This window comes from Rhincodon typus, chromosome 2 (genome assembly GCF_021869965.1).
Source record: "Rhincodon typus isolate 14 chromosome 2, sRhiTyp1.1, whole genome shotgun sequence".
In the NCBI taxonomy this organism is placed as follows: Eukaryota; Metazoa; Chordata; class Chondrichthyes; order Orectolobiformes; family Rhincodontidae; genus Rhincodon; species Rhincodon typus.
The window spans coordinates 79,197,503-79,223,665 of record NC_063333.1 but is presented as its reverse complement, the minus strand read 5'-3'; the positions used below and the strand labels follow the sequence as shown (position 1 = coordinate 79,223,665).

The following is a 26,163-nucleotide window of genomic DNA, read 5'->3' as shown; positions in this document are numbered from 1 at the left end:
GTAGACTGGTACCACTTGGGAGGATGCCTGTGTGTGACATCTTTTAACGTGGGAAGGCTGTTGCACAGACAGCACCACATCGGCCTTGACAGATAGGGTTTAAAGCCCAGTAGCATGAAGACCAAGACTACTGGTGGCCCTTCTCTGTTGCAGTCTTCATTTGCCTTAGCATCCATTGTGATACTCTAATTTAAGTTCAGCTATCATCCTCCACCTGCTTTGTCGCTGAGGTCTTCATGGATTGTGCTTTATCTGGAACCAACCCCTTGACCTTACCATTATGAGTGACCCTGCCAGGAGCTACATTCCAGACTGTTTAGCTCTCAGGTTCCTGGGTACGTACAAGCCTCTCCACCACAACAAAGTGGCGATCCTTACCGAGGACTTAGGATAGTAGCAATGCTACCGGCCTAATAATCTGGAGAGTTCAATACAAATTCAGCCAAGACATTTAAGTACAATCAAATTATTTAATGGAATGATAATATATTAATATCAGTAATTATCAGTATTAGCAACAGTAATTATCCGTCATTAGCACAAGAGACTAGGACCCAAGGGCACAGCCTTAGAGTAAAGCGAAGACCCTTTAGAGTGGAGATGAGGAGAAACTTCTTCAGAGAGTGGTAAATCTTTGGAAATCATTGCCACAGAAAGCTGTGGAGGCCAGGTCATTGGGTATATTTAAGAAAGAGATAGATAAGTTCTTGATTGTTAAGGGGATCAAAGGTTACGGGGAGAAAGTGGGAGAACGGGGTTGAGAAACCATGATTGAATGGTGGAGCAGATTCGATGGGCTGAATGGCCTAATTTCTGCTCCTATGTCTTATGGATTTTTTTCAATGGGTGCCATGTAACTACTGGGTTTTCATGGTGCAGACTTAGAATCAGATTCAGTGCTGAGATGAACTGAAAGAAGCCTGGGTGAATTGCACCTAAAACTATGGAACCATTAGCAAGAAGGCACGGAACTTTATTTAAGAAAGATGCTGCGCTGGGCAGAGCAATAATAGCACACTATTTAAGAAAGGAGCAAGGGAAAAAATAAGGAACAATAGATCTATAAGCCATATGTCAGTAGAAGGGAAAATGCTGAAATCTATTATAAAGGACATGACAAATGGAAACTTGAATTAAAATGATCTGATTGGGCATAGTCAGCACAAATTTGTGAAAAGGAAATCATGTTTGATAAACTTGGGACTTTTTTTTGAGAATGTTACTAACAAAATTTATAAAGCAGAGTCTATGGATGTAGTACATTTGGATTTCCAGAAGGTTTTCATTAGGAGTTGTTAGCAAAATTATAGTACATGGTATAGGAAATAATGTACTGGCATAGATTGAGGATTGGTTAACAGACAGAAAACAGATAGGAATAGATGGGTTATTTTCATGTTGGCGGACTGTGACTAATGAGGTACCACAAGGTTTGTACTTGGGCCCCAGTTGCTCATTATATATAATGATTTGGACACGGGAACCAAATGTAATGTTTCCAAAATTGTCAATGATATAAAGCTAAGCAGCAGTGTGTTTAGGAAGATGTAAAACATTTTCAGGAGCATTTGGACAGGCTTAGTAATTGGACAAGAACATGGCAGAAGGAATGTAATGTGGAAAATGTAATGTTATCCTCTTTGATAGGAAGAACAGATGTGCAGAATATTAATTGGTGAGAGGTTGCAAAGTGTAGGCATGCAAAGGGACTTGGGTGTCCTTGTCAACAAGTCACTGAGGGCTAACATGCAGGTGCAATTAGCTATTAGGAAGGCTGATTGAATGTTAGCCTTTATTGCAAGACGATTTGAGGATGGGGTAATGAGGTCTTGTTTCAATTGTAGAGATGTTTGGTCAGACCACCCTCGGAATACTGTGTGCAGTGTTAGACTCCTTATCGCTGGGAAATATTATTGCCTTGGAGGGAGTGTACAAAGGTTCACCAGACTTATTTGTGGGATGGTGGGGACTTCCTATGAAGAAAAATTGGGCAAACTGGGCCTGTATTCTCTGGAGTTTGGAAAAATGAAAGGTAGCCTCATTGAAACCTACCAAAATACTTAAAGGAATAGACAGGGTGGATGTTTCCCCTGGATGGGAAGTCTAGAACCAGGGGTAACAATTTATAAATAAGGGGGATGCTATTTAGGACTGAGATGACAGGAATCCTTTTCTTCAGAGGGTGATGAATCTTTAGGATTCTCTAGTCGAAGCTTAGTTTTTTGACCATTTATAGAGGCTGATACATTTTTGATTATCAGTGGCATAAAGTGTTATGGCGATATGGGTGGGTAAAAGGCATTGAAGTATTTGATCTGCCATGATCGTATTAAACGGCAGAGCAGGGTTGATGGGCTGAATGGCCTACTAATGTTCCTATTTTCCTAGTTGCTTCATAAGATGATTGGCAGTCAAAAGCTCAGATATACAGTAAACAGGTTTCCTTTCTTTGTGGAAATTTATTATAAATCCAATGAGTGGGCAGTAATTTATAGAATCCAGAAGCAGGATAAGGAAATCTGGAACAACAAACAAAACCAGTGAATATTTTCTTTAAAGTTTTTCTGTTTGTGTATTGTTCATGTATCATTACCTCTAATCCAGGCATTACAATCAGATTCCCATTATAGCTGCTTCACATCCATTTCTGACCCAGTTTCAAGCAGTAAGTTTAATGGTTACCCATCCTAAAAGCAGCCTAGACCAGAAGTAACATGACAATGGCATACCAGTGCTGGCAGCATAATAATTGTGATTCTGTGACAAGTATATAATGCTCCTATGCATTTTTTTTCCAAACATTTCCCTTTCATAAAACCAAAGAAGAAATTGGCATGCACTATCATTTGCAGTTACATGTTATCCAATATACATATCTATAAAGAAAATGATCACTCATAAACAAAAACTGATGGACAGAATCATCCCTCTTTGAGATGGCAAGAATGATTGGGACAAGATGACCTAATTAAGCAAGAGTTCAAAAATCCCGAAGTCAGAATCTCGCTGTTGGGTAGAAAGAAACTCATTTCCATCTTATTAGCACCCAATTCGCTATTAAAATTGCACTTTCAATTTTCATCTTCACTGTGAGAAAATCAGCAATTCAATGACTGGATAAGTGAAATAGAGCTGTAACCCAGCGACATGTCTCATCGGTTCCCATTGGAGTTCATGGGAAGTCTGCGCCAGCCATTTGGCTTTTCTTCACATGGAACTGCTTCTTCTGATCATGATGGTGATGCCACTTAATGTCAAAGGATATTGGTTAAAATCTCTCTTGTTAGAGATGGTCATTGCCTGGCACTTGTAAGACGTGAATGTTACTTGCCACTTGTGAGCCCAAGCCTGGATTTGGCTATGGCTACGGACATAGTATCTGAGAAATTATGAGTAGTGCGGAATATTGTGCAATCATCAGTAAATATCCAACTTCTGATCTTATGATGTTGGGAAGGTCATGAATGAAGCAGCTGAAGATGACTGGATTTAGGACACTATCCTGAGAAACTGCAGCAGGGATGTCCTAGAACTGAAATTACCAACTTTTAACAGATACAACTATCATCCTTTGTGTCAGGTATGACGCCATTCAGTGGAGAATTTTCCCCAATTTACTCCGGTTTTCTTAGGGCTCCATGATGTTACACTCAGTGAAATGCTGTGTTGATGTCTAGAACAGTCACTCATTCCCCACCTCCAGAATTCAACTGTTTTATCCATGCTTAGACCAAGGCTGTAATGAGGTCAGGAGCGGAGTGGCCCTGGTAGAACCCAAACTGAGTGTCAACATGCAGGTTACTGCTAAACAAGAGCTGCTTGATACAACTGTTAATGACCCCTTCCATTACTTTACTGATGATCAAGTAGACTGATGGGACACAGATTGGTTGGGTAGGATTTGTCCTGCTTTTTGTGAACTGGACATATCTGAGCAATTTTCCAAATTACTGGGCAGATGCTAAGGATGTAATTGTACTATAAGAGCTTGTCTATCGCATGTCACATTCTGGAACACAAGTCTTCGGTACTATTGCAGAATATTGTTCGGGCCATAGCCTTTGTAGTATCCAGTGTCTTCAGTCATTTCTTGAAATCACATGGAGTGAACGGAATTGTCTGAAAACTGACATCTTTGATGTGGGAATGTCCAGAGGAGGCAGAGATGGAGCATCCACTTGCCACTTCTGTCTAAAGATTGTTGCAAATACTCTGGCTTTATCTCTGTATTGATGTGCTGGGATTCCCCATTGTTGAACATGGGATGTTTGTGGAGTGAGTAGTTTAATTGTCCACCACATTTCATGACTAGATGTGGCAGGATGGTAAAACTTAGATGTAATCCGTTGGCACCTATCTGTCTATCACTTGCCTCTTACGCTGTTTGGTTTGCAAGCTGTGTTGTAGCTTCATCAGGTTGACACCTCATTTTTAGGTACCGTATGCCTGTTGCCGCTTCTGGCATACCCACCTGGACTCTTCATTGAACCAGTGTTAATCCCCTGTCTTGATGATAAGAATTGAATGTGGGCTTTGAGGTTGCAGATTGAGGTTGACAATTCCATTGCTGCCCAGTCATGGATGCCCAGTTTTCTGTTGCTAGATCAAAATCTACACCATTTAACACAGTTTTAATTCCACACAACACAGTAGAGGGTACCCTTGATATGAAGACAGGACTTTTTCTCCACAAGGAATGTGCAGTAATCACTCTTACTGATACTATCATGGACAAGTATACCTTCAGGTGCAGATTGCTGAGGATGTTGTCAATTTTTTTTTAACCTTATTGATTCCCTCTTACTTCAGAACCCAGGCCAGCAACCAGTTCAGTTAGGGGTGGTGCTTCTGAACCACCCTTGGTGTTGGACACTGAAGTCCCCCAGCCAGAGTACATTTTGCACCCTTTCCACCCTCAGTGCTTACCTGAAGGGCTGTTCAGCTTGGGGAGGTTAAAATCTGCTAATCAGCAGGAAACTCCCTTGCCCATGTCTGACATGATGCCATGAGATTTCAGGAGGTTCAGAGTCAATATTGAGGCAGCATCCTCTCAACTATACCACTGTGTTGCCACCTCTGTTTTGTCTGTCCTGTCAGTAGGACAGGACATAACCAGGGATGTTGTGTGTAAGGTATGTTTTCATAAGCATGACTGTCACACTATTGCTGGGCTAGTCTGGGAGATAGCTCTCCCAATGTTGCCACTAGTCGCCAGATGATAGTAAGGAATACTCTGCTACTCAAACTCTTTTGCTGGAGAAGGACATAGTTTTCCCATCACAGAGTGCAATGAAAGCCAAAATGTATATCTTGATTCCACTGATAAAGTGCAATTAGAATATAAAATGCTGTCCAGAACAGTGGTAGCAGGAGTTGTTTGGAAAATAACTATGGATGGAGTTGACTTACTCCTAGCTAATTACTTGGTGGAAGTAAAAGTTAAAGCTTCACCTGTAATCACAGAAAGCTTGAATGAGATTAAAGAGATGTAACTGTTACAGGCACAAGTTTCAAGCTTCTCCTTCTCATGTAAGTGACCAAAGCAATGACTAATTAAATCCATTACCAAAGATAAAAGTAATACCGTAAGAGATGTTAAAGTAGCCAACAGTTTCTTTAAAGATGGGGATGAATCAAAAGAAGTATTTAACATATCTACTTTAACTACAACCCAGTAAACACATTTGGAGATAAGAAAGTTAATAAAGACAACGGGTGAAGGAGTTCTAGAGTGTTACTTTATTTAAAACTATGTTCTGATGAGGAAGTGGAGACATCCTCAGGACAAGGAATGAATGGTTGCTTATCACATATGGAGACAAACGTGGAATATAAGACAGGGAAAATAAATTAGGCTGGAGGTTAAAAAGTAGGTCCCCAGTGGGATAGTTCTATCTGGATTACTCCAGATACCATGTGCTAGTAAGAGTTGGAATAAGAGGATAGGGCAAATGAATGCGTGGGTAAAAAGCTGGTGTAAAGAGCAAGGATTCACATTTTTGGATCACTGGGATCTCTTCCAGGGTAGAAGTGACCTGTATAAGAAGGACAGGTTGCACCTGAATTGGAAGGGGACCAATATACTGGTGGGGAGATTTGCTAGTGCTACTCAGGAGGCTTTAAATTAGTAAAGGTAGGGTGGGAGCCCAAAGTGATAGTGAGAAAAGAGATAATTCTGAGGCTGGTACAACGGATAAGGGGAGCAAGTTAAATAGTCAAGGCAGACACAGCATGGCACAGAATGAGATAAGACTGATAAATTAAAGTGCATTTATTTCAGTGCATGAAGCCTGACAGGTAAGCCAGTTGAACTTAAGGGATGGTTAGGAACATGGGACTGGGATATCAGAACTGTGTCTCAGGGAGGGCAGGTCTGGTAGCTTAATGTTCCAGGGTACAGATGGTATAGAAAGGGGGACAAAAGAGGAGGGGTAGTGGTGTTTTGGTTAAGAATAACATTACCGTTGTAATTAGGGAGGATATTCCTAGGAGAACATCCAGTGAAGTCATATGGGTGGAACTAAGAAATAAGAAAGGGATGATCACCTTATTGGGATTGTACTACAGATGCCCAATAGTCAGCGGGAAATTGAAAAGCATATATTTAAGGATATCTCAGGTATCTGTAAGAATAACAGGATTGTAATGGTAGGAGATTTTAACTTTCCAAACATAGACTGGGACTGCCATAGTGTTAGGGGTCTGGATGGAGAGGAATTTGTTAAATGTGTTCAAGAAAATTTTCTTATTCAGTATGAGGATGTACGTACTAGAGAAGGAGCAAAACTTGACCTTCTCTTCGGAAATAAGGCAGGGCAAGTAACTGAGGTGTCAATGGGGGAGCAATTTGGTGTAAGCGATCACAATTCTATTAGTTTTAAAATAGTTATGGAAAAGGATAGATCTGATTTAAAAGTTAAAGTTCTAAATTGTAGTAAGGCCAATTTTGGTGGTATTGGCAGGAACTTTCAAAAGTTGATTGGTGGAGGTTGTTCACAGGTAAACAGATGGCTGGAAAGTGGGAGGCCATCAAAAGTGAGATAACAAGACTTCAGAGACAGAATGTTCCTGTTGGTGCTTAGAACAAAGCTGGTAGGTGTGGGGAATGCTGGATGATGAGAAAAATTGAGGCTCTGGTCAAGAAAAAGAAGGAGGCATATGTCAGGTGCAAACAGCAGGGATCGAGTGAATTCCAAGAGGAATATAAGGATCGTAGGAGTATACTTAAGAGGGAATTCAGGAGGGCAAAGATAACTTTGGCAAATAGGGTTAAGGAGAATCCAAAGAGATTCCATAAATACATTAAGGGCAAAAGAGTGACTCGGGAGACAACAGGGCCCCTTAAGGATCAATGAGGCCATCTATGTGTGGAACCACAGAAGATGGGCGAGATACTAAATGAATATTTCTTGTCAGCATTTACTGTGGAGACATGGAAGCTTGGGGAAATAAATAGTGATGTCTTGAAAGCTGTCCATATTACAGAAGAGATCTTAAAATGCATAAAGGTGGATAAATCCTCAGTACCTGATCACATGTATCCCAGAACTTTGTGGGAAGCTAGGGAAGAGATTTTTAGGTCCCTTGTTGAGATATTTGTATCATCGGCAGCCATGGGTGAGGTGCTGGAATAGACTGGAGCTTTTTCCCTGAAGCATTGGAGGCTGAGGAGTAACCTTATAGAGGTTTATAAAATCATGAGGGGCATGGATGGAGTGAATAGCCAAGGTCTTTTTCCCAGGGTAGGAGAGTCCAAAGCTAAAAGGCATAGGTTTAAGGTGAGAGGGGAAAGATTTAAAAGGGACCTGAGGGGCAACATTTTCACACAGAGAGTGGTGCATGTATGGAACGAGCTGCCAGACGAAGTGGTGGAGGTGAGTACAATTACAACATTTAAAAGCCACCAGGATGGGTATGGGAATAGGAAGGAATTAGAGTGATATGGGGCAAATGCTGGCAAATGGGACTAGGTCAGGTTAGGATATGGGGTAGTGCGAACGAGTTGGACTTAAGGGTCTGTTTCCGTGCTGTATAACTCTATGACTCTAACTAGTGGTACCGCTCAAATATCATAAGGAGGTATTGTGAGCGGCACACAAAACTCCTTTGGTCAGGGCATATGGAAATACAGAACACTCAAGCATCAATAAACAGGTCAAGATTTCATATGGATGTAGCAATTCTGATGCGTATGCCATACACGTCAGGTAATAGGAAAGCCTCAATATGTAATCAATCCAGAAACTTTAATACCCATATCAGTTTTTGAAGAATAATTCACTGAGTGTTTGTACATTATGGACCATTATCAAAAATGAACATGGGACACCAGTATATCCTCACAGGAATGAGATGACAAATTGATTTCCAGAATCTATCTCTTTAATGACAATTACAGCTGAAGTGTAGTGGAAAAATGTACCCAGTTTTTACTTGTGATGAACTGTCGATTGAAATACAATCAGACCAAGGTTCTAAGTTTATGTCTAAAATTTTTCAGGACATACAAAATAATCTGGTTATAAAATGGTTGAAGTCAATTGCCTATCATCTGCAAACACAGGGAGCTTTGAGCTCTCAAAACAATGATTAAGGCATATTCACATGGGACAAAGGATTAGATTTCTTACTTTTTGCTATCAGAGAGTTGCCTAATGAATCTGCAGGGTTTAGTCCATTCAAATTGATCTACTGTCATGAGATAAAATGTCCCTTGAAATTGAGTTAGGAGAAGATTGTAAGGCAAAAAGATGAATCTTTGATGTTGGATTATGTGTCTACCTTACTAGAATGACTCACAGGATCATGCAATGTAGCACACAAGCACTTAACAATTTCACTGGCAAAGCTATAACAATGAGCAAACATGCTAGAAAATGAATGTTTCAAGCAGGAAATGTAGTGTTATTATTACCTTTATAAGATGAACCTCTGAAAGTGAGATTCAGTGGTAAATAGGAGCGTTAATAAAATGACTTATCAAGCAGATACTCATGGTTCCAGAAAGAAAAATTGGTTATGTTGTGTGAATATGTTAAAGCAACATCATTGTGGGGAGGAAGACAAGAAAGAGCGAGTTTGTCAGATGGTAAGAGTATTGTGGGATGACATGGACTGTAAGAGTGAAATAGTAATAGAGGTAGGCAACTCACAAAGAAAATCTACAATTTGACCAGCTAATTCTGATATACTGGGATAAATTAGACAACCTATTTTTATACTTAGAGGTAGGTCAATGGGAAAATCTAGTAACTTAAAGAATTCGATAACACACCAGGTTATCTTATGTTAGTCACACATGATGTAGGCATAGAGGAATCAGTACCAATTATATAACATCCTTTTCAGTTAAACCCAGAAAAACAAGCTCAGGTGGAAATTGAGATTCAATATATGCTGGAATCACCTGATTGAACCTAGCCAAAGCAGTTGGAATTCACTGGTAGTATTAGTAAGTAAGCCAGATGGGACAACTAGATTCAGCATAGATTACGGAAAGACATTGACAGACATCTTTGTATCCTTTTTGGCCACAGGTGAGGTCCCTGAGGACTGGAGAATAGCCAATGTTGTCCCATTGTTTAAGAAGGGTAGCAGGGATAATCCTGGAAATTACAGACCTGTGAGTCTCACGTTGATAGTAGGTTGATTATTGGAAAAGATTCTCGGGGACAAGATCTACACGCATTTAGAAGCAAATGGACTTATGAGCAATAAACAGCATGGTTTTGTGTGGGAGAGGCCATGCCTCTCTAACTTTATCAAGTTTTTGAGGAGGTGTCGAAGATGATTGATGAGAGAAAAGCAGTTGATGTTGTCTACAAGAACTTTAGTAAAGCTTTTGACAATGTCCCTTTATGGCAGACCAGTACAAAAGGTGAAGTCACATGGTACTGGGAGTAAGCTTGCAAGACAAATACAAACTGGGTTAGTCATAGAAGACAGAGGGTAGCAGTGGAAGGATGCCTTTCAGAAAGGAGGGTTGTGACTAGTGGTATTCCACAGGGACCAGTGCTGGGTTCTCTGCGGTTTGTGATCTACATAAATGATTTGGAGCAAAAATGTAGCTGGTCTAATTAGTAAATTTGTGAACAATACAAACACTGGGGGAGTTGCGGATAGTGAGAAGGATTGTCAGAGGATACAACAGGATGTAGGTCAGTTGGAGGCATGGGCAGAAAAATGGCAGATGGAGGTTAATCTGGACAAATGTGAGGTGATGCATTTTGGAAGGTCAAGTACAGGTGGAAGTTATACAGTGAATGGCAGAACCCTTCGGAGTATTGATATGCAGAGAGATCTGGATGTGCAGGTCCACAGAACACTGAAGGTGGCAGCACAGGTAGATAAGGTAGTATAAAAGGCTTATGGCATGCTTGCCTTCATTGGAAGGGGCACTGAGTATAAGGATAGACAAGTTATGCTGCAGCTTTATAGAACTTTAGTTAGGCCACACTTGGAATATTGTGTACAGTTCTGGTCACCACCCCACCAGAAGGATATGGATGCTTTGGAGAGGTTACAGAAAAGGTTTACCAGGATGTTGCCTGGTATGGGGGATTTTAGATATGAAGAAAGGTTGGCTAGACTGGGTTTATTTTCACTGGAATGCAGGAGGCTGAGGTGCAACCTAATAGAAGTTTATAAGATTGTAAATGGCATGGATAGAGTGGAAAGTATGAGGCTTTTCCCCAGGGTGGACGGGTTGATTACTAGGGGCCACAGGTTCAAGGTGCAAGGGGGCAAGTTTAAAAGAGATGTGTGAGGCAAGATTTTCACACAAAGGGTGGTGAGTTGCTAGAAAAGGTGGTGGAAGCAGACAGAATTAGCAGCATTCAAGAAACACCTGGATGAATTGATGAATAGGAAGGTAATAGCGGGGTACGGATCCTGTACATGAAGACCGTTTTAGTATGGAAGGGCAAAATGTGCTAGCACAGACTTGGAGGACTGAATGGCCTGCTGCTGCGCTGCATTCTTCTTTGTTCTTTGTTCTGCAGCTGTTCAAGAAAATAGCTCACCAACAGCACTTCTCAACAGCAACTAGAGATGGACAATAAATGCTGGCCCAGCCAGTCATGCCTACGTTTTAAGAATGAGAAAAAAAGCCGACACACCATCTAGAAACTGATTGTACTGAAATAGTTTAAGTATTTGTGAGGTACATGACAATAATTCCTGTATAAGGAATGAAAGACGGCAAATGAATATATCTTTTTGCGTTGTATTGTATATTTGTTGTGTTCACCTGGTAATTATATGCTTTTAAAAAGTGTTTTTTTAAGGGTGAAAGCTTGTAAGAGACCATATTATTTTCTTATCTGGAACTATAAACTGGAATAGAATTTGGACTGCTCCAATTGAAATACCAGGAAAGTTTTGCAACTCCTGTGTTGTTCTTTGTTCTTTGACTGTTAAAAATCAAGCGTTACACAATTTTAAGTTGTGTCATACAGTGTTGATTTTTGAAGCAGTAAGAAGAATTTGAGATTGAGCAGCCCTGAGAATCTTATCAGTTAAAGAGATTCTGCCTGACAACAGATCTCTTATTAGTTGAGCTGCAGTGTTAAAAGCTACAAGTGCCAGGACAGACAAACAAATATCTAGAAAGCATCCATTTGTCTCCCTCTCTAATGTGGGAAAAATATCAAGTAAATTTAAAAGAAAAAATTCTAAAACAAGGCAAGGCCTAGATCAACCACTGAATTGAAGAATGGTCACCATCCCACAGACACCAGCAAGTTGGAATTGCTAAATCACATGGAACAGAGGGAGAACTAGCTATCTGGATACAGAACTGGCCTGAAGGTAGGAGACAGAGGGTGGTGGTGGTGGAGGGTTGCTTTTCAGACTAGAGGCCTGTGACCAGTAGTGTGCCACAAGGATTGGTGCTGGACCCACTGCTTTTTGTCATTTATATAAATGATTTGGATGTGAACATAGGAGGTATGGTTAGTAATTTTGCAGATGACACCAAAATTGGAGATGTAGTGGACAGGGAAGAAGGTTACCTCAGAGTACAATGGGATCTTGATCAGATGGGCCGATGGGCTGAGGAGTGGCAGATGGAGTTTAATTTGGATAAATATGAGGTGCTGCATTTTGGAAAGACATATCAGGGGAGAACTTATACGCTTAACAGTAAGGTCCTGAGGAGCGTTATTAAACAATGAGACCTTGGAGCGCAGGTTCATAGTTCCTTGAAAGTGGAACCGCAGGTAGATAGGATAGTGAAGAAAGCGTTTGGTACGTTTGCCTTTTTTGGTCAATGCATTGAGTATAAGAGTTGGGAGGTCATATTGCAGCTGTATAGGACTTTGGTCAGGCCACTATTGGAACCTGCATGCAATTGTGGTCTCCCTGCTATAGGAAGGATGTTGTGAAACTTGAAAGGGTTCAGAAAAGATTTACAAGGGTTAGAGGGTTTGAGCTACAGGGAGAGGCTGAATAGACTGGGCTATTTTCCCTGGAGTGTCAGAGGCTGAGGGGTGACATTATAGAGATTATAAAATCATGAGGGGCATGGATAGGGTAAACAGACAAGGTCTTTTCTCCAAGGTGGGGGAGTTCAGAAGGGTGCAAGTTTAAGGTGAGAGGGGAAAGATTTAAAAGGGACTTAAGGGGCAACTTCTTCCACACAGAGGGTGTTGCATGTATGGAATGAGCTGCCAGAAGAAGTGGTGGAGGCTGGTGCAATTACAATGTTTAAAAGGCATCTGTATGGGTATATGAATAGGCAGGATTTAGAGGGATATGGGCCAAATGCTGGAAAATGGGACTGAATTTATTTAGGATATCTGGTCGGCACAGACGAGTTGGACTGAAGGGTCTGTTTCTGTGCTGTATATCTCTATGACTCTAAAATAATTTTCCACCTCGTGGTCTGGACTTTTGATCTTTGGAATTTTATTTAACCTTGATATATTGTTTCTCTATCCACAGTATATGTGCTAAACCATTTGTCTTGGTTTATGATTCAGTGTATGCGCATTTGGGGATTTGAAGGGGCATAGTTTAAGTTCATTGTTGTAGATTAGAAAGCCTTTCCTTTTTCTGTTCTTGTTAAAGCTAACTATGTTACAATATACAGTTATTTTTCTGTAACTGATTAAACCTGGTGTGAATCGCAATCATCTTTCAGATGTCCAAATTTATAGATACCAGCTAGATGTATCAGTTCTATCACATGCTAATGCTCCCTGTCTCCCTGAGTTTTGATATTAAACATGTACAGTTCATAATTTACATGAGCAGAGGGTTCAAAACCTTTGAAAATTTTCCAGTCTGACTTTTCTGGTCCTCAGATAGCTCTAGTGTACAATACATTTTGTAGCATTCTTATGGCAGCATTGATAACAGATTTACTATGCTTACTTATTTGGATTTCTTGTCTAATTCTATAGTTAGTTCGTAATTTTGCCATTGAGACTAAAAGAAATTCCAATTCTTCCTCATATTGCCTTTCATTTACAGCACCAGGGACTGGAAATTACATAGCCTTTCTGATTCACCCAGTATTGCAAAGCGGCAGACTACAGTTTTAAATCCTCTTTGCTGTTTCCTACAGTGGATTTGAAAATCCACACAAATTCAGATGCACACTTCTGACACCACAACGGTGACACATTCTAAATTGAAAAGCTATTTACAATAGCTATCAATGTGCAGGATCACAGCAAATTACACTTGCACGCTGTCCCTACAAATGTAATTATCCAAACAGGCACTCCTTGTATTGAGGCACATTACATTCCCAAATAGGAAAGCTCCCACGGATCAATCCACGTGGTTAGTATGTATAACCAAAGGAACAAATTTGACATTGACAAAATAATTAAAATCAAAAGGGTGTGATCTGATTTTCACATATGTTAATAGAACTTTTTGCCATAATCACCAGCCTGGCATGGATGATTCCAGATTAATAACAATGTGGTTAACTTTCAATTGCTTTCGTAACGCACAGTTGTGTTCCAGAAGATTCTGGCTCACCACTGCCAACATAAGTTTCTGTTTCGGAATGGGTTAATACAATACGAAACCCGCTAATGGTACCTAATTTCCGTAAATTTTCTTGAAAATGCGTGCTTTATGTACGTCGTTCTTAAATAAACTCCCGTTATTTGGGTTTATAACTTGCTCCACACTTTTGCACTTGCAAATCTCTTATGGCAATGGTGGCAGTCATTTTAACCGTTAACAATTCGCGTCGGAACCATCGTTGCTCCCGATGTTTGCCAGTCGGATTGAATTTCCGGCAAACACGTTCGGGTGTTTCCTGTCAGCTGCGATATATTTCCTGCGGCGCTGTAGCGGAGGGTCTAATTTCAGGGTTAAAGAATATCTGAGAGGTTGCTGGGTGGTGCTGATGATGATGATCCTGACTCTGGCTGCATATGGTCGTTGTGTTGCACGGAGTGGGCTGCAGGCAGCTCGAGAGCTGGGACAGCGCGCGCTGCTTCACCCAGATGCCCGGGCTCAGTTGGCGCGAGACGCTCGAAGAAGCTGCAGCACGAGCCGGCTCTGGCAGAGCGGCGCGACTGTGGAGCCCGGTAAAAAAAACGACTGCACAAGTTATCAAGCATGTCGTCGTTATTAACGAGTATTATAACACGATTACAGGAGCTTGTAAAGAGAGTGCGGGCGAGCACACGGACGGCTGCTAGCTGTTCGATCATTTACTAGATCGTTCTTAGGCGGCTGCGCACGCTAAACTCAAACTGTCATAGAGGTGCACAGCGCGGAAACAGACAGACGCTTCGGTCCAACTCGTCCGTGCTGACCAGATTTCCTAAGTCGAGCCAGTCCCATTTGCCAGCATTTGGCCCGTATCCCTCCGAACCCTTCCTATTCATATACCCATCCAGATGCCTCTTAAATGTTGTAATTGTACCTGCCTCTACCATTTCCTCTGGTAGGAAACAAAAAATGCTAGAAATCACAGCCAGACAGCAAGCTAACGTTTTGAGTCTATATGGGTGAGCTCCCAATTTTTTGCTTTCAGTACAGATTACAGCATCGACAGTAATTTGCTCTTATTTCCATCGGCATCGAGGTTATACACGCCCATCCTCTGTACGAAAAAGTTGCTTCTTAGGTTCCTTTTTAAATCTTTCCTTTCGATCAAAGAAACTGTTTAAATTCAGATTTGGGAGTCAGATGTGAAAGGTTGCCATAGTGTTTGTTTTAATAGTTGCTGTTAAATTGCGAGTGTTCAATGTATCCGAGCTCCTTGTAAAAAAAAATCTAAAAGGTAAGCTCATTAGTTGCCTGTGATAGAACCAGCTAATTGGAAAATACGAAATAAATCTTTTAGGTTCAAAACAGTTTGATACTGCTGTAGCACATGTTATACCGCAGAGCTTCTTGTACAACTTAAATTTGAATTATCATTGAAATTGTTTTGTCCTTTTTGGTATATTGCAACATGTACAGTTTTATGGAGTTAATATGAGCAGTTTTATGTGTAAACTAAAATGTTTGTTTACAAAAGGATAGTTTATAAAGAAACCGGAAGAGGGAAATGAAGAAAATGGAAACAATTGGCCATGGTTTTGACTATGAAAATGCTCAAGCATAAAACAGTTGGTTAAAGGGAATGAGGGATATAAGCGTGAGACAAAAAGGGAAGCACAATGAGAAAATTGACAAGAGGATAGCAACAGTAACAGCTTGCATATATATCTTCAATTCAGTAAAGCATCGTACAAGCTTAATTAGCCAAAAATTGATTCGGTGTCGTCAAAGGACACATTAGAAAAGGTGATTGAAAAGTTGGGTCAAAAGGGTATAATTTAAGAAGCATCATAAAGATGGAGAGGCTTAGAGTGTGAATTCCAGAGTTCAAGATCCTAGTGGCTGCAACTCTAAGTGATAGGGCAAAGGGAGTGGAATGGGCAAGTGCCTATAGATGAAAGAACTTCTGACAGGACTAGACAGAGTAAACGGGGAAGAGGGGAGTCCAGAACCAGGGCTCACAGTCTGTAAAGATACTGTAGGCCATTTAGGACTGAGATAAGCAGAAATTTTTTCACTGACAGAGTGATTCTGTTGAGGTCAAAATATTGAATGTTTTTCAAGGAGTTAGATATAGATTTAGGTTGGATAGGCTGGGAGAGGAGGAGAAGCAGCAGAGGTGGTTGGGGACTGATGGGAATCTGATTGAGGCATAGGGTAGGTGGTGAGAATCTTTTCCTCATGGCAAACCTGTCTAAGACCAGAGGGCACAAGCTTAAGATGAGAGGTAAGTAGTTTGGAGGGGATCAGAAAACATTTTTTTTCACCCAGAGGGTAGTAGAAGTATGGAACACGCTGCCTGAGAGGGTGATGGAGGGAGGTATTCTCTCAACATTTAAATAGCATCCGGATGAGTATTTAAAATGCCAGAGCATAGTGGACTATGGACCAATTGCAGGTAAGTGAGATTATTGTAGTTTGGTGTTTACTGGTCAGCATAAACATGATGAGCTGAAGGGTCTGCTTTTATGCCATATAGCTGTATAGTTAAAGGGATCAAAGGGTACTGAGTTGGATGATAAGCCATGGTCAGTTGAATGGTGGACAGAGCAGGCTTGAAGGGCCTAATGGCTGACTCATGCTTCTATTTTCTATGTTGAGTTCTATGAGGATCATAAGTCAAGGAATTTACAGACAATAAGGGCATGAAGGAATTAGGACACAAGGATGAGAAATTTTTAATATGCTGTGGGCTTCGGAGACAATGAGGATGAACAGGACTTGATGAAGGTTAGAATGAAAGTAGTTTGTATTTTAGATGAGTTGACATTCACAGAGACTGGAGAGGGAACATTAGACAGGAGACATTGAATGAATCACATCTGGTAACGGTGAGCATATGAGAATTTTAAGCAACAAAGTCTGAGATGGACAATGAATTACATATGGAGGAAAGCAGTCTGTCATTGTGAGCTTGGAATTGGAGATGGTTTGCCTTTGCTCCATCTTCATGGTCAGCAGCCTTGCTGATTTTAGCTGATAGTTTTTTCCTGTGGAATAATATTTGCTCAAATTGGGTATCTCATGCCACTTCAATGGCACAGGGATTCAGCAGCTGTGGGATCGTGTTCACTAATGACTGAGATCGGTGAATGGCAAAAATAGCCTCTTTATTGAGCATCCGCAGTAGCATAGTTCAAGGTGGCGATGGAATCCAAAGTACAGTTTTACAGTAGCCTCTTTTTATACAGATTTTTCATACATTAAAATTTTAGCACTATGGTGTCACATATTTGTATCTATTGTAAAGAAGTTGGTATGACATCTGTCATGGAGAAGCAGGAAATGGTTTAAGCACTTGCTAAATGCTGGCTGTTACTCCCAATGGGATTAGAATGTCTGTCCAGTCTGAGTTTGCATAATTAAGAGGTGGGTAGCCCTTTTGTCTTTAGAGTTAGTAAAAATACTAAACCTATATGATCTAAATAAGTGAGAATAATTAAATACTTATATAACTAAATAATTATACGTGCACTAAATAAAAGTATAGAGGTTATTAAACTGATCTCCGGCAGCTAGGTTGTGGGATTTTGTTTACTATTGTCAGTTTTGACAGTCCTTACACATCCGTTCATGCAATTTCATGGAAGCGTGGTTTTGATAGTAAGTTTCTTAAAAGGGGATCGTGGCCCTATTTTAATGTGTATTTAAAAAGTATAAATACTTATGTTAGTACAAGATGGTAGTCCTAAATAAAAGTTAAAAATAGGTAGTACAGTGTTATAGAAATAGGTAGTGTATAAGGAAGTTTCAAAGAGAAACAGCAGCAGACTATAGGGACATGCTAGCGGAGGAAACTGTTTGATGTCCTGCAACCTATTCAGGTCCCAAGAGATGGTTCCTAAGGGCTAATTAATATTATAATCTTTGCATAGTTTTGAGTGAGTTATGGAGACATGAAAGCAGTTGGCATTGTTCTGTGTAGGTTACAGTATTAACACTTATTCAGGGGTAGCCTTTGATACAGAAACAGATCTAAACGTTGTGTGCAGCATGGGGCTGATAAGAATTGAAAGGTGTAAAGAAACAGTAATGGATTGAAAGGGATGTTTAGTTTATCTTGTAAGAGTAAAATGTACTACAAAAATAGTAGGAACTGCAGATGCTGGAGAATCTGAGATAACCAGGTGTAGAGCTGGATGAACACAGCAGGCCAAGCAGCATCAGAGGAGCAGGAAAGCTGACGTTTCGGGCCTAGAGTTTTGTGAATGAGTGAATGGAGATGCAGCATAGTAAACATATTGCACTTGAGTGAGCTAGTAAAAAGGATCATAATACAATATCTCACAGCGGCATTGACAGCATGGATGTGTACCAAGAGGGATCCACCTTGTCAGAGATGCTTACACGGTGACGTATCACAGCACCAACCAATGCCCCATTTGGCTTGCTGCTCTGTAGTGAGTTGAAACACATTGCAAGGGACGAAACCTGAACCGAATATCACCATTTCAGGACAGAATTGTGCCTCCTTTTGGTCTTGTCTGGTCAGGCAGATGCTACTCTGATTCTTCAGTGTGACCTAGCCCTGCGGTGTTCGATGGCGTGAGCCTTAAATGCAGCTTTCAATTGTAGTTCATCAGTTTACTTGCTAGAAAACAAAGGAAGTTGTGAAAGCAAAGCAAACCAAGCTGTTTCTAATTACTATTTCCAGGAAAGTGAACCTAAACTCGTACACTCTGCTTTCTTTCTATTAGGCTTTATTCATCAGCCAGTTTTTAACATCGATGTTTTGGTAGCTTTGTTACGTCAAGAGAATGCAAAGGACCTTTGTGTCATTAAACTGCCCAAGGAAATGAAGTACACTGATTATTTTATCATTGTGAGTGGAACTTCTACAAGACATTTACAAGCTATGGCACAGTATGCAATTAAAGCGGTAAGTGATATTGTGCGAATTGTTGCTATTTGGTTTATTAGTATCTAACATCTCATGCCCACATCATAAACTTATATTTTGATTTGGAAAATAAATCAATGAAAGCTCACTTTCTGCAAGAATCAGCTTATTGCACTGGACCTAGAAGTAAAACTGATAACCAATTTCTTCATGGCCAATAACTTAGATTTAGCTTTTAAAAAGCTTTTATGTTGGACTTAACACTTCATTTGCAGAAAATGCATCATAAACATTAATGTACTGTTGTATAACAAGTTCTCTCATTGGAATGCCAGGTATAGAATAAATATGAATGATCAAGACTGTAAAGTGTATGTCTGAACAATAATATACATTTGATCTTTCAAACATCAATTTACTATTGTGATTTTAATCGTAAATAATATGTACTTTGGAGATGCAGTGCTGTATATGTTCTTAGTTTTATCTTGCTCATATTACTAAGTTATGGAAATCAGAAAAACAAAGCTCCAAGAGCCTGTGTTGGTTGACTGTTTAGTAAAGTTGTAAAAATATTAAAAATGGAAAAAAACCTATATAATCAAACTTGTTATGACAGCTTGGGGCAAGATTATAGAACTTCCCAGTAGTTGAATACAGAAGGGAGGACCAATGCATTATGACACATTAGGTTCTGGATGCTGAGGAATATTTCATTTCAAAGAACTTAATGAAAACTAAAATTGTTCTGAATAAACTTGATTGTATTGATTTAAATCCCATTTTCCCCCAACTTGGTTTAATGAACTGGCACATTTGAAGGAAGAGTCCACTGGCAAACCTTTGGATAATTTGAATGTTCAAATTTCAAAAAAAAGAGTAGGAAGATTGCTTGTTTATTTTTGGCTGAATTGAGGAAACTCGCAAAGTTGTCATTTTTGAAGCAGCTTTTTAGAAATATCTATGGATCGGCTTTAGCTTTATGTTCTTTCTTCACCTCAACCATATTGCTGGTTTGTAACAGGGAACTGAAATAGGTAGCTTCAGATTGCAAAATAATTGAACAATGAATGAAATAATCAAGAACTGTAAACAGATCCCATTATAAGAACAGTTTTCTGCAGCTGGACTGCAACAAGAGAATAATACACCAAAGGAATGTCTTTCAACAAAATTTGTACAGGTTTCTTATTAAATTCCAAGAGCTAGTATTTTCTAGGAATAACTTGTGAAATACTTGCACCTAAATTTATAAAACTTTAAATGGGTATATTATCAATATTCTAGTATTATGCAAACATTGAAACAAGAACCTCCAGGCTTTAGAATATGAAGCCAAAGTCAGGAGACTGTACCTAAGTGAGACATAGGTTGGTGAATAACAAATTATGTGCACTTGGGAAATGAGCCCAAAGTTGGGAAATAGTTGCCCTCTGTAAATGCCCAATAAATGCTAGTGTTGTAGCTCTACTGGAACAGCTCGGCCAAGGTTGTGGCAAATTCTGGAACACAAGTCTTCAATACTATTACCAGAATGTTGTCAGGTCTCACAGCCTTTCCAATATCCAATGCCTTCAACCATTTTTATTTTGTGGAATCATTCAAATTGACTTGAGACTGGCATCTGTAATGATGGGGTCCTCTGGAGGAGGCAGACATGAATCATTTGCTAGACACTTCTGGCCGAATATTGTTGTGAATGCTTCAACCTTACCTTTAGCACAAAAATGCTGGGCTCTCCTGTTATTGCAGATATGGATATTTGTGGAACCTCATCCTCCAGTGAGTTGTTTCATTGTCCGCTGCTATTCATAACTTGACGTGGTAGGACTTCAGAGCTTTGATCTGACTGTGGAATTGCTTAGATCCATCACACAATGTTTAGTGTGCAAGCAGTTGTGTTTTGTAACTTCACTAAGGTACACCTTTTAGGTAAGCCTGGCTTGATGATATGCCAGGCAATGAAGTTGCAGATTGTCTTGCGAGTGCAGTTCTGCTGCTAATGGTCCAATGGCCCAGTCTTTAGTTGTTGGATCTATTCGAAGTCTGTTCCATTTATCATGGTGATTGTGTGACACAATGTGATGTGGGTGTGGCGATATACTTCATCTCCACAAGAACTGTGCTGCTGTCAATACTGTTGTGGTCACCTGCAACCGCAGCAGGCGGAGCACTGAGGATGAGGTCAAGTAGGTTTTTCCCTCACCACCTGCTGCAGACAAGAATCTAATGTAAGTGTCCTTTTAATGACCTGACTGAGAATGTGGTGCTACTACTGAGTCACTCATTGGCAGTTGACACTGAAATCCCCCTGCAAAAGCATCTTTTACACCCTTGCCACCTTCAGTGCTTCCTCCAAGTTTGTTCAGCATAGAGTCATAAGCACTAGGGGATTCATGGGTCCAGTCAATTGTCTCCCACATCACTACCATTATGCTACCACCTCTTCTGGGCCATTTTGCAGCAGGACAAGATGTATCCAGGTATGGTGATGGCAATGTCTGGCACCTTATCTGTAAGGTATGATTTGATTGAGTGTGACTCTACCATGTAAGGCTGTTTCTTGACCAGCCTCTGAGACAGCTGTCCCAATTTTGGCTCTAGTCCCCACATATTAGTGAGGACTACTGCTGCTGCAGGGCTCAATGCTACTTGACCATTGTAATTTTCAAGATCAATGACAGGCAGTCTGTCTGGTTTCATTTCTTTGGAAAGATTGCTACTGCAGTGCTCTACTAGGCCAGGTCATAGGGCAGTTGAGAGTCTACCACAGGGCTATTGATCTGGAGTCACATTAGGCCAGGTAAGGATGGCAGATTTCCTTCCTGGAAAGACTATCAGGAAACCGGATGAGTTTTTTAAAACAATTGACAGTGGTTTCACAATCAAACTCTAATTCTAGAATTTTAATTCTACCAACTACTTTGGTAGGGATTTGAACCTGGTCCACAGAACATTACCTGGGTTTTTTTTTTTTGGATTAATATTCTAGCAATAATACCACTTTGCCATTAATTCCCTTAATTCTGAGGGGAGGCTAAAGGCACAAATTAAAAAAAAAAAATACAAGAAATATTCCAACACATTCAGATACCCTGATCGTTTTGAAGTGGTCAGTTCAGGTAAGCATTTTTTTCTCACATGTATGAGTTTGCCCAAACTGCTTAAGATGTAATTTAGCAAAAAATTTTTTTTAAAATCTAATCACCTTGGCTATGCTAAAGCCTGTGAAATTTACAGTACTGGTTAAAGTTCAATAATGTTTTATCCTGCAGTATAAACACTTAAAGAGACAGCAGAACACTCACATCCACATTGAAGGGAAAGATACAGACGATTGGAAGTGCATAGATTTTGGTGAGTTCCATAAAATCTGTAAACATTTTAACTCGGTGGGCATAAATACTGCAGATGTTGGAAGTCTGATTTTTAAAAAAAAAAAAAATCAATAATTCTCTCCACGGGTGTGACCTGTAATGTTTCAGCTCTTTAGTTCTAGCGAAAGGTTGATCCAACATTCTGTTAGCTGGGGGGTGACTAGGAATATGTGGCGGTATAGTTTCTGGAAGCCACTGTTGCCCTCATGGTTCATGCAGCAGCAAGCAAAACTACAATGTTAGTTTGGTCAGAGACACTTTTTCATTTTTCTTTCCACAGACACTGCATGATCTGTATCGATTAAAAATAAATGCTGCAAGTATTCAATGTACTTAATTTGGATGCTGATAGGGCAGAATTTGTAGAATAGTGCTTTTGTCTAGACAAGAAGCAGTACTTTTATCTTCCTGTAAGGAATGAAAAGTGATCCATGACTGCTAAAGGCTCGAAGCATAGTTAGTACCTGGCAGTAACTGCAACAATTATGTGCCAAGGGATTCAGTATGGTCAGTTGCAATTTATAAAACAAATGAATTACCTGTTTGTTTCATTCCAAATTGTGTGCATAAAATGTTGTCAACACCATGTGATACTTAGACCAGGGAGTCCCCCAAAGTTAATCCCTCATATCTATTTGTTCTTCCCAGGTAGTCCAATGGGACTGTCCAACTTTGGACAACATTTTAATACATATAAAATACTCTAACGATACCAACTTCAGTTTTAGACTTGAATTTCAACAGAGAACAATATTTATAAATTCTGGGAAACATGATTGGATCAAAACTGTTTTTAACCATTTTGGCTAGGAGAAAACCATTGAGAAAATATAAACTGGATTTTAAGTAGGCATGTTTTTGATGTAACTAAAATGATTTTGTTTCGTCCCTCCCAAGGTAACATAGTAGTACATTTCATGCTATCTGAAACCAGGGAAGTCTATGAACTGGAGAAGCTTTGGACTTTGCATTCCTATGACGATCAATTTAATATGATACCTCCAGAAATACTACCCAGAGATTTTATATATGGACCAACAGACACAGACAAAAACAGTGATTTCAGAAGATTGTCTTGAAGGGATTCACAGCATCGAACCAGTGTTTGTGTGAATTCATTCGAACTCCTCTACAGTAATGAGCAGTGGAAGTGAGTTTGAGGCAACAGGATTGGACAAACTGGTGTAAGGTGCAGAAATGAAGTCCAGCTTGTAGAAACTACACAAGCTGTACAGTTGTACCACTTCACATTTGGATCATGCATTTGTTTATAGAAGTCGATAGTATGCAAAATTTTATAAACTAAATCAATGCAGCAGCATTTTAGTTAGATTTGCTTTACAAAATTACCCAGTGTTGAATGTATTTACGAAAGAGCCAATGCTTGGCAGGCTCAGGGTCAGAAGGTTTATTGTACACCAGAAACTGAAATGCATATGCCACATTTGAGCCTTTGAAGTTAGACAGTAATGTATATAACACTGAATTATACGAAAATGAGCTGAAGCTTCTGTTACAAATAAAAAGGCTAAAATGTTTGTCCTTTTAACATGAACTTTGACATGTACAATAGTTAGGCAGTGGGACAGCATGTCAGACACTTATCTAACGTTGCAAAAAAAAAAATGGATTTGACACAGGCAGTGATTGTATTGGAAAAGAAACACAGAGGCAGATTAAAAGACATGTATTGCCACACCTATAATACAATAAGGTTTTGGGTCCTACAGATAAATTGTGAATAGGAATTCACAGTGGTCTAAAAGTTACTGGGTACCATCTGAATAGCAGCTGTAGGATACTGAAAGTTAGTGCTGGATGACATGCTGTAGACCTGCTCTGATTAACTAGAGGGAACATATTGGAGGACCCTCCATCCTGTGAGGGGAAAAAAATTTATTGAACCATTGAAATATTAGTCGATGTTGCCGCTTAAAATTAAAAGCATGCTTCAGCCAGTTCTTCTTTAAATGGAATGGAGTTAAGATTTTACATTGTACAAAAACAGAAAAGCTGATTTTTTTTTTTCCAGGACTAAACATGGTCTTGAAAGTGACACTTCAAAAGGAAGTATAGGGAAGTTTGTTTAAAACTGATTTGTCTTGGAAACAAGATTTTCAGAGTTTTGAAATTTGATCTTTCACAGTGAGCTGGAATGAAGTGACAACTAAATGTGTGCCTCGTGTATGTATGTTCATTATCAAAGCCTTATACAAGGAATTTTGTGAAATGTTTCCATGTGTTGTATACACAATTGCAAGCCACAAGAGTGGAATCATCCATTATACTTCAACTTGTAACAAAATACAAGTCTGCTTAATACCTTGAAAACATACATAATCACATAGGAGCTAAATTATTTTATTTCAAACAGAGGCATTTGACAAATGGGGCTGCATTAGGGGCACAGTATTTAGATGAAAGAAAGAGAAGTGAGCAAAGTTTTTTTTGCTGGTTTCACTTCTTTTACAGAACTACCTTCAACTAAATGCCAATATTTCCAAATTACCAATCTTGTTATATAGTCCAGAAAATTAAATGATACAGCAGCAGATCAGGAAGTGTAAATGCAGCAATTAAACCAAAAACCAAGGTAAATCAATCTATCAATGTTACTTGCAACAAAAAGTGGGCTCTGACCTTTCAGCCTCACATCAATTTATTTAAGTTATTAAATGACCTTCTGTAATTCAGTTATTTTATCAATGTAAGAAAACATTTCTAACACTACATGGAGAAGTCACTCTGCCAAAAGAATGAGAATTAATCCATTTTGCTAAAGCTACAACATAAGCTTTGAGAGTTTGATTAGTAATGAATATATGTAGGCAAAAACACACCAGACCATTTTTAATTGTCTAATCTGTACAAAAAATGATCTTTGGGAAAATATCAACCTATCCTATGCAGAAATGCCTCTAATTCAAATGTATCTAAGAGGTAGATCAAAAATTGATGAAGTAAATGGTTTTGCCAAGTTGTGCCCCTCTATTTCAGTGCAGCATGATGATAATGATCATCTCATGCACAAGAAAAATCACAAAAGGTTCAGAGGTAATAGCATGGCTCTGCTCAGACCACACACAGCAGTGTTTATGCACTAAACGTGCACTGCCTTCATTTAAAGCACTGAGGTAGCTGGAAATTGGGTGCACTCAGGAAGTTGACTGGAGCATTTCAACTTTACCACAAATTAGTTGCTTTAGCTTATTCTAGTCAGACTACATTTGGTGGGAGAGGGAGGGGGATCAAAACTATTTTGTGGCTGTCAATTTGGCCATTTATGCATTTATTGCTGTACCGGTTATCTGTAGATGTGCATAAACCCTGCTGCATTTCGATTTAAGCTCAGAGGAAAGAAAGGGTTGAAACTAACAGCCTCCCCCCATGGCTTAGTGTAGCCCACTACAGTAGCTGCATATGTAAACTCTCTTATTTTCAACAACTTTAGAATGAGCAAGCAGCATTGACTTTTCTCTCACAAGTATGATCACGTGCGGTTCAATAAATTCAGAGTCCACTCTAGCAAAGACTGCCAGTGTACCCAGACAGATCTAATAACTCTACCAGTAACTGCAGATGAAGCTTGCTCTGAACAAAATGGCCAAGTCCAAATAGACTGTGTTATTATGCATCAAGATGCAGTGATGGTCAAAGGCACCAAGGGTCCATGCATTTAAAATACCCAGTTATACTAAAAGCTACTCCATTTTGCAGTCTCTTTCCCCTACCCCAGCCTCTTGCCATCACTTCCTTGTTTTGTTCCCAAAAGTACCATCAATCAAAAATAGGAAATAAACATTTTCATCATATCTTAAAAAGAAAAAATGGCATTGCTGCTATTAGTATATATTGGCATCATTCGGCGTCTCAAACATTCACAGAATTTTGATCAAATGATGGTGTTGTGGACCTCAGGAAAACTGAGGT

At 39.6% G+C, this 26,163-nt stretch overlaps 1 protein-coding gene across 1 annotated transcript; it reads left to right on the top strand.

The window, feature by feature from the left end:
- The first annotated feature begins 14,173 nt into the window (after positions 1-14,173).
- malsu1 (mitochondrial assembly of ribosomal large subunit 1) lies at positions 14,174-26,061 on the top strand. The gene is made up of 4 exons (XM_020523332.2): positions 14,174-14,552; positions 18,714-18,895; positions 22,132-22,213; positions 23,131-26,061. The coding sequence occupies exons 1-4, from the start codon at positions 14,231-14,233 to the stop codon at positions 23,310-23,312; spliced, it is 768 nt and encodes a 255-aa protein (XP_020378921.2). The 5' UTR covers positions 14,174-14,230; the 3' UTR covers positions 23,313-26,061.
- The last annotated feature ends 102 nt before the right edge of the window (positions 26,062-26,163 follow it).

What these genes read in the sequence shown, in the direction of transcription:
- malsu1 (XM_020523332.2), top strand. Translation starts at nt 14,231, where the DNA reads ATGTTTGCCAGTCGGATTGAATTTCCGGCAAACACGTTCGGGTGTTTC. An exon ending in CACAGTATGCAATTAAAGCG is followed by an intron (nt 18,896 to 22,131) that starts GTAAGTGATATT and finishes TTTATCCTGCAG; the next exon opens with TATAAACACTTAAAGAGACA. An exon ending in TTGGAAGTGCATAGATTTTG is followed by an intron (nt 22,214 to 23,130) that starts GTGAGTTCCATA and finishes GTCCCTCCCAAG; the next exon opens with GTAACATAGTAGTACATTTC.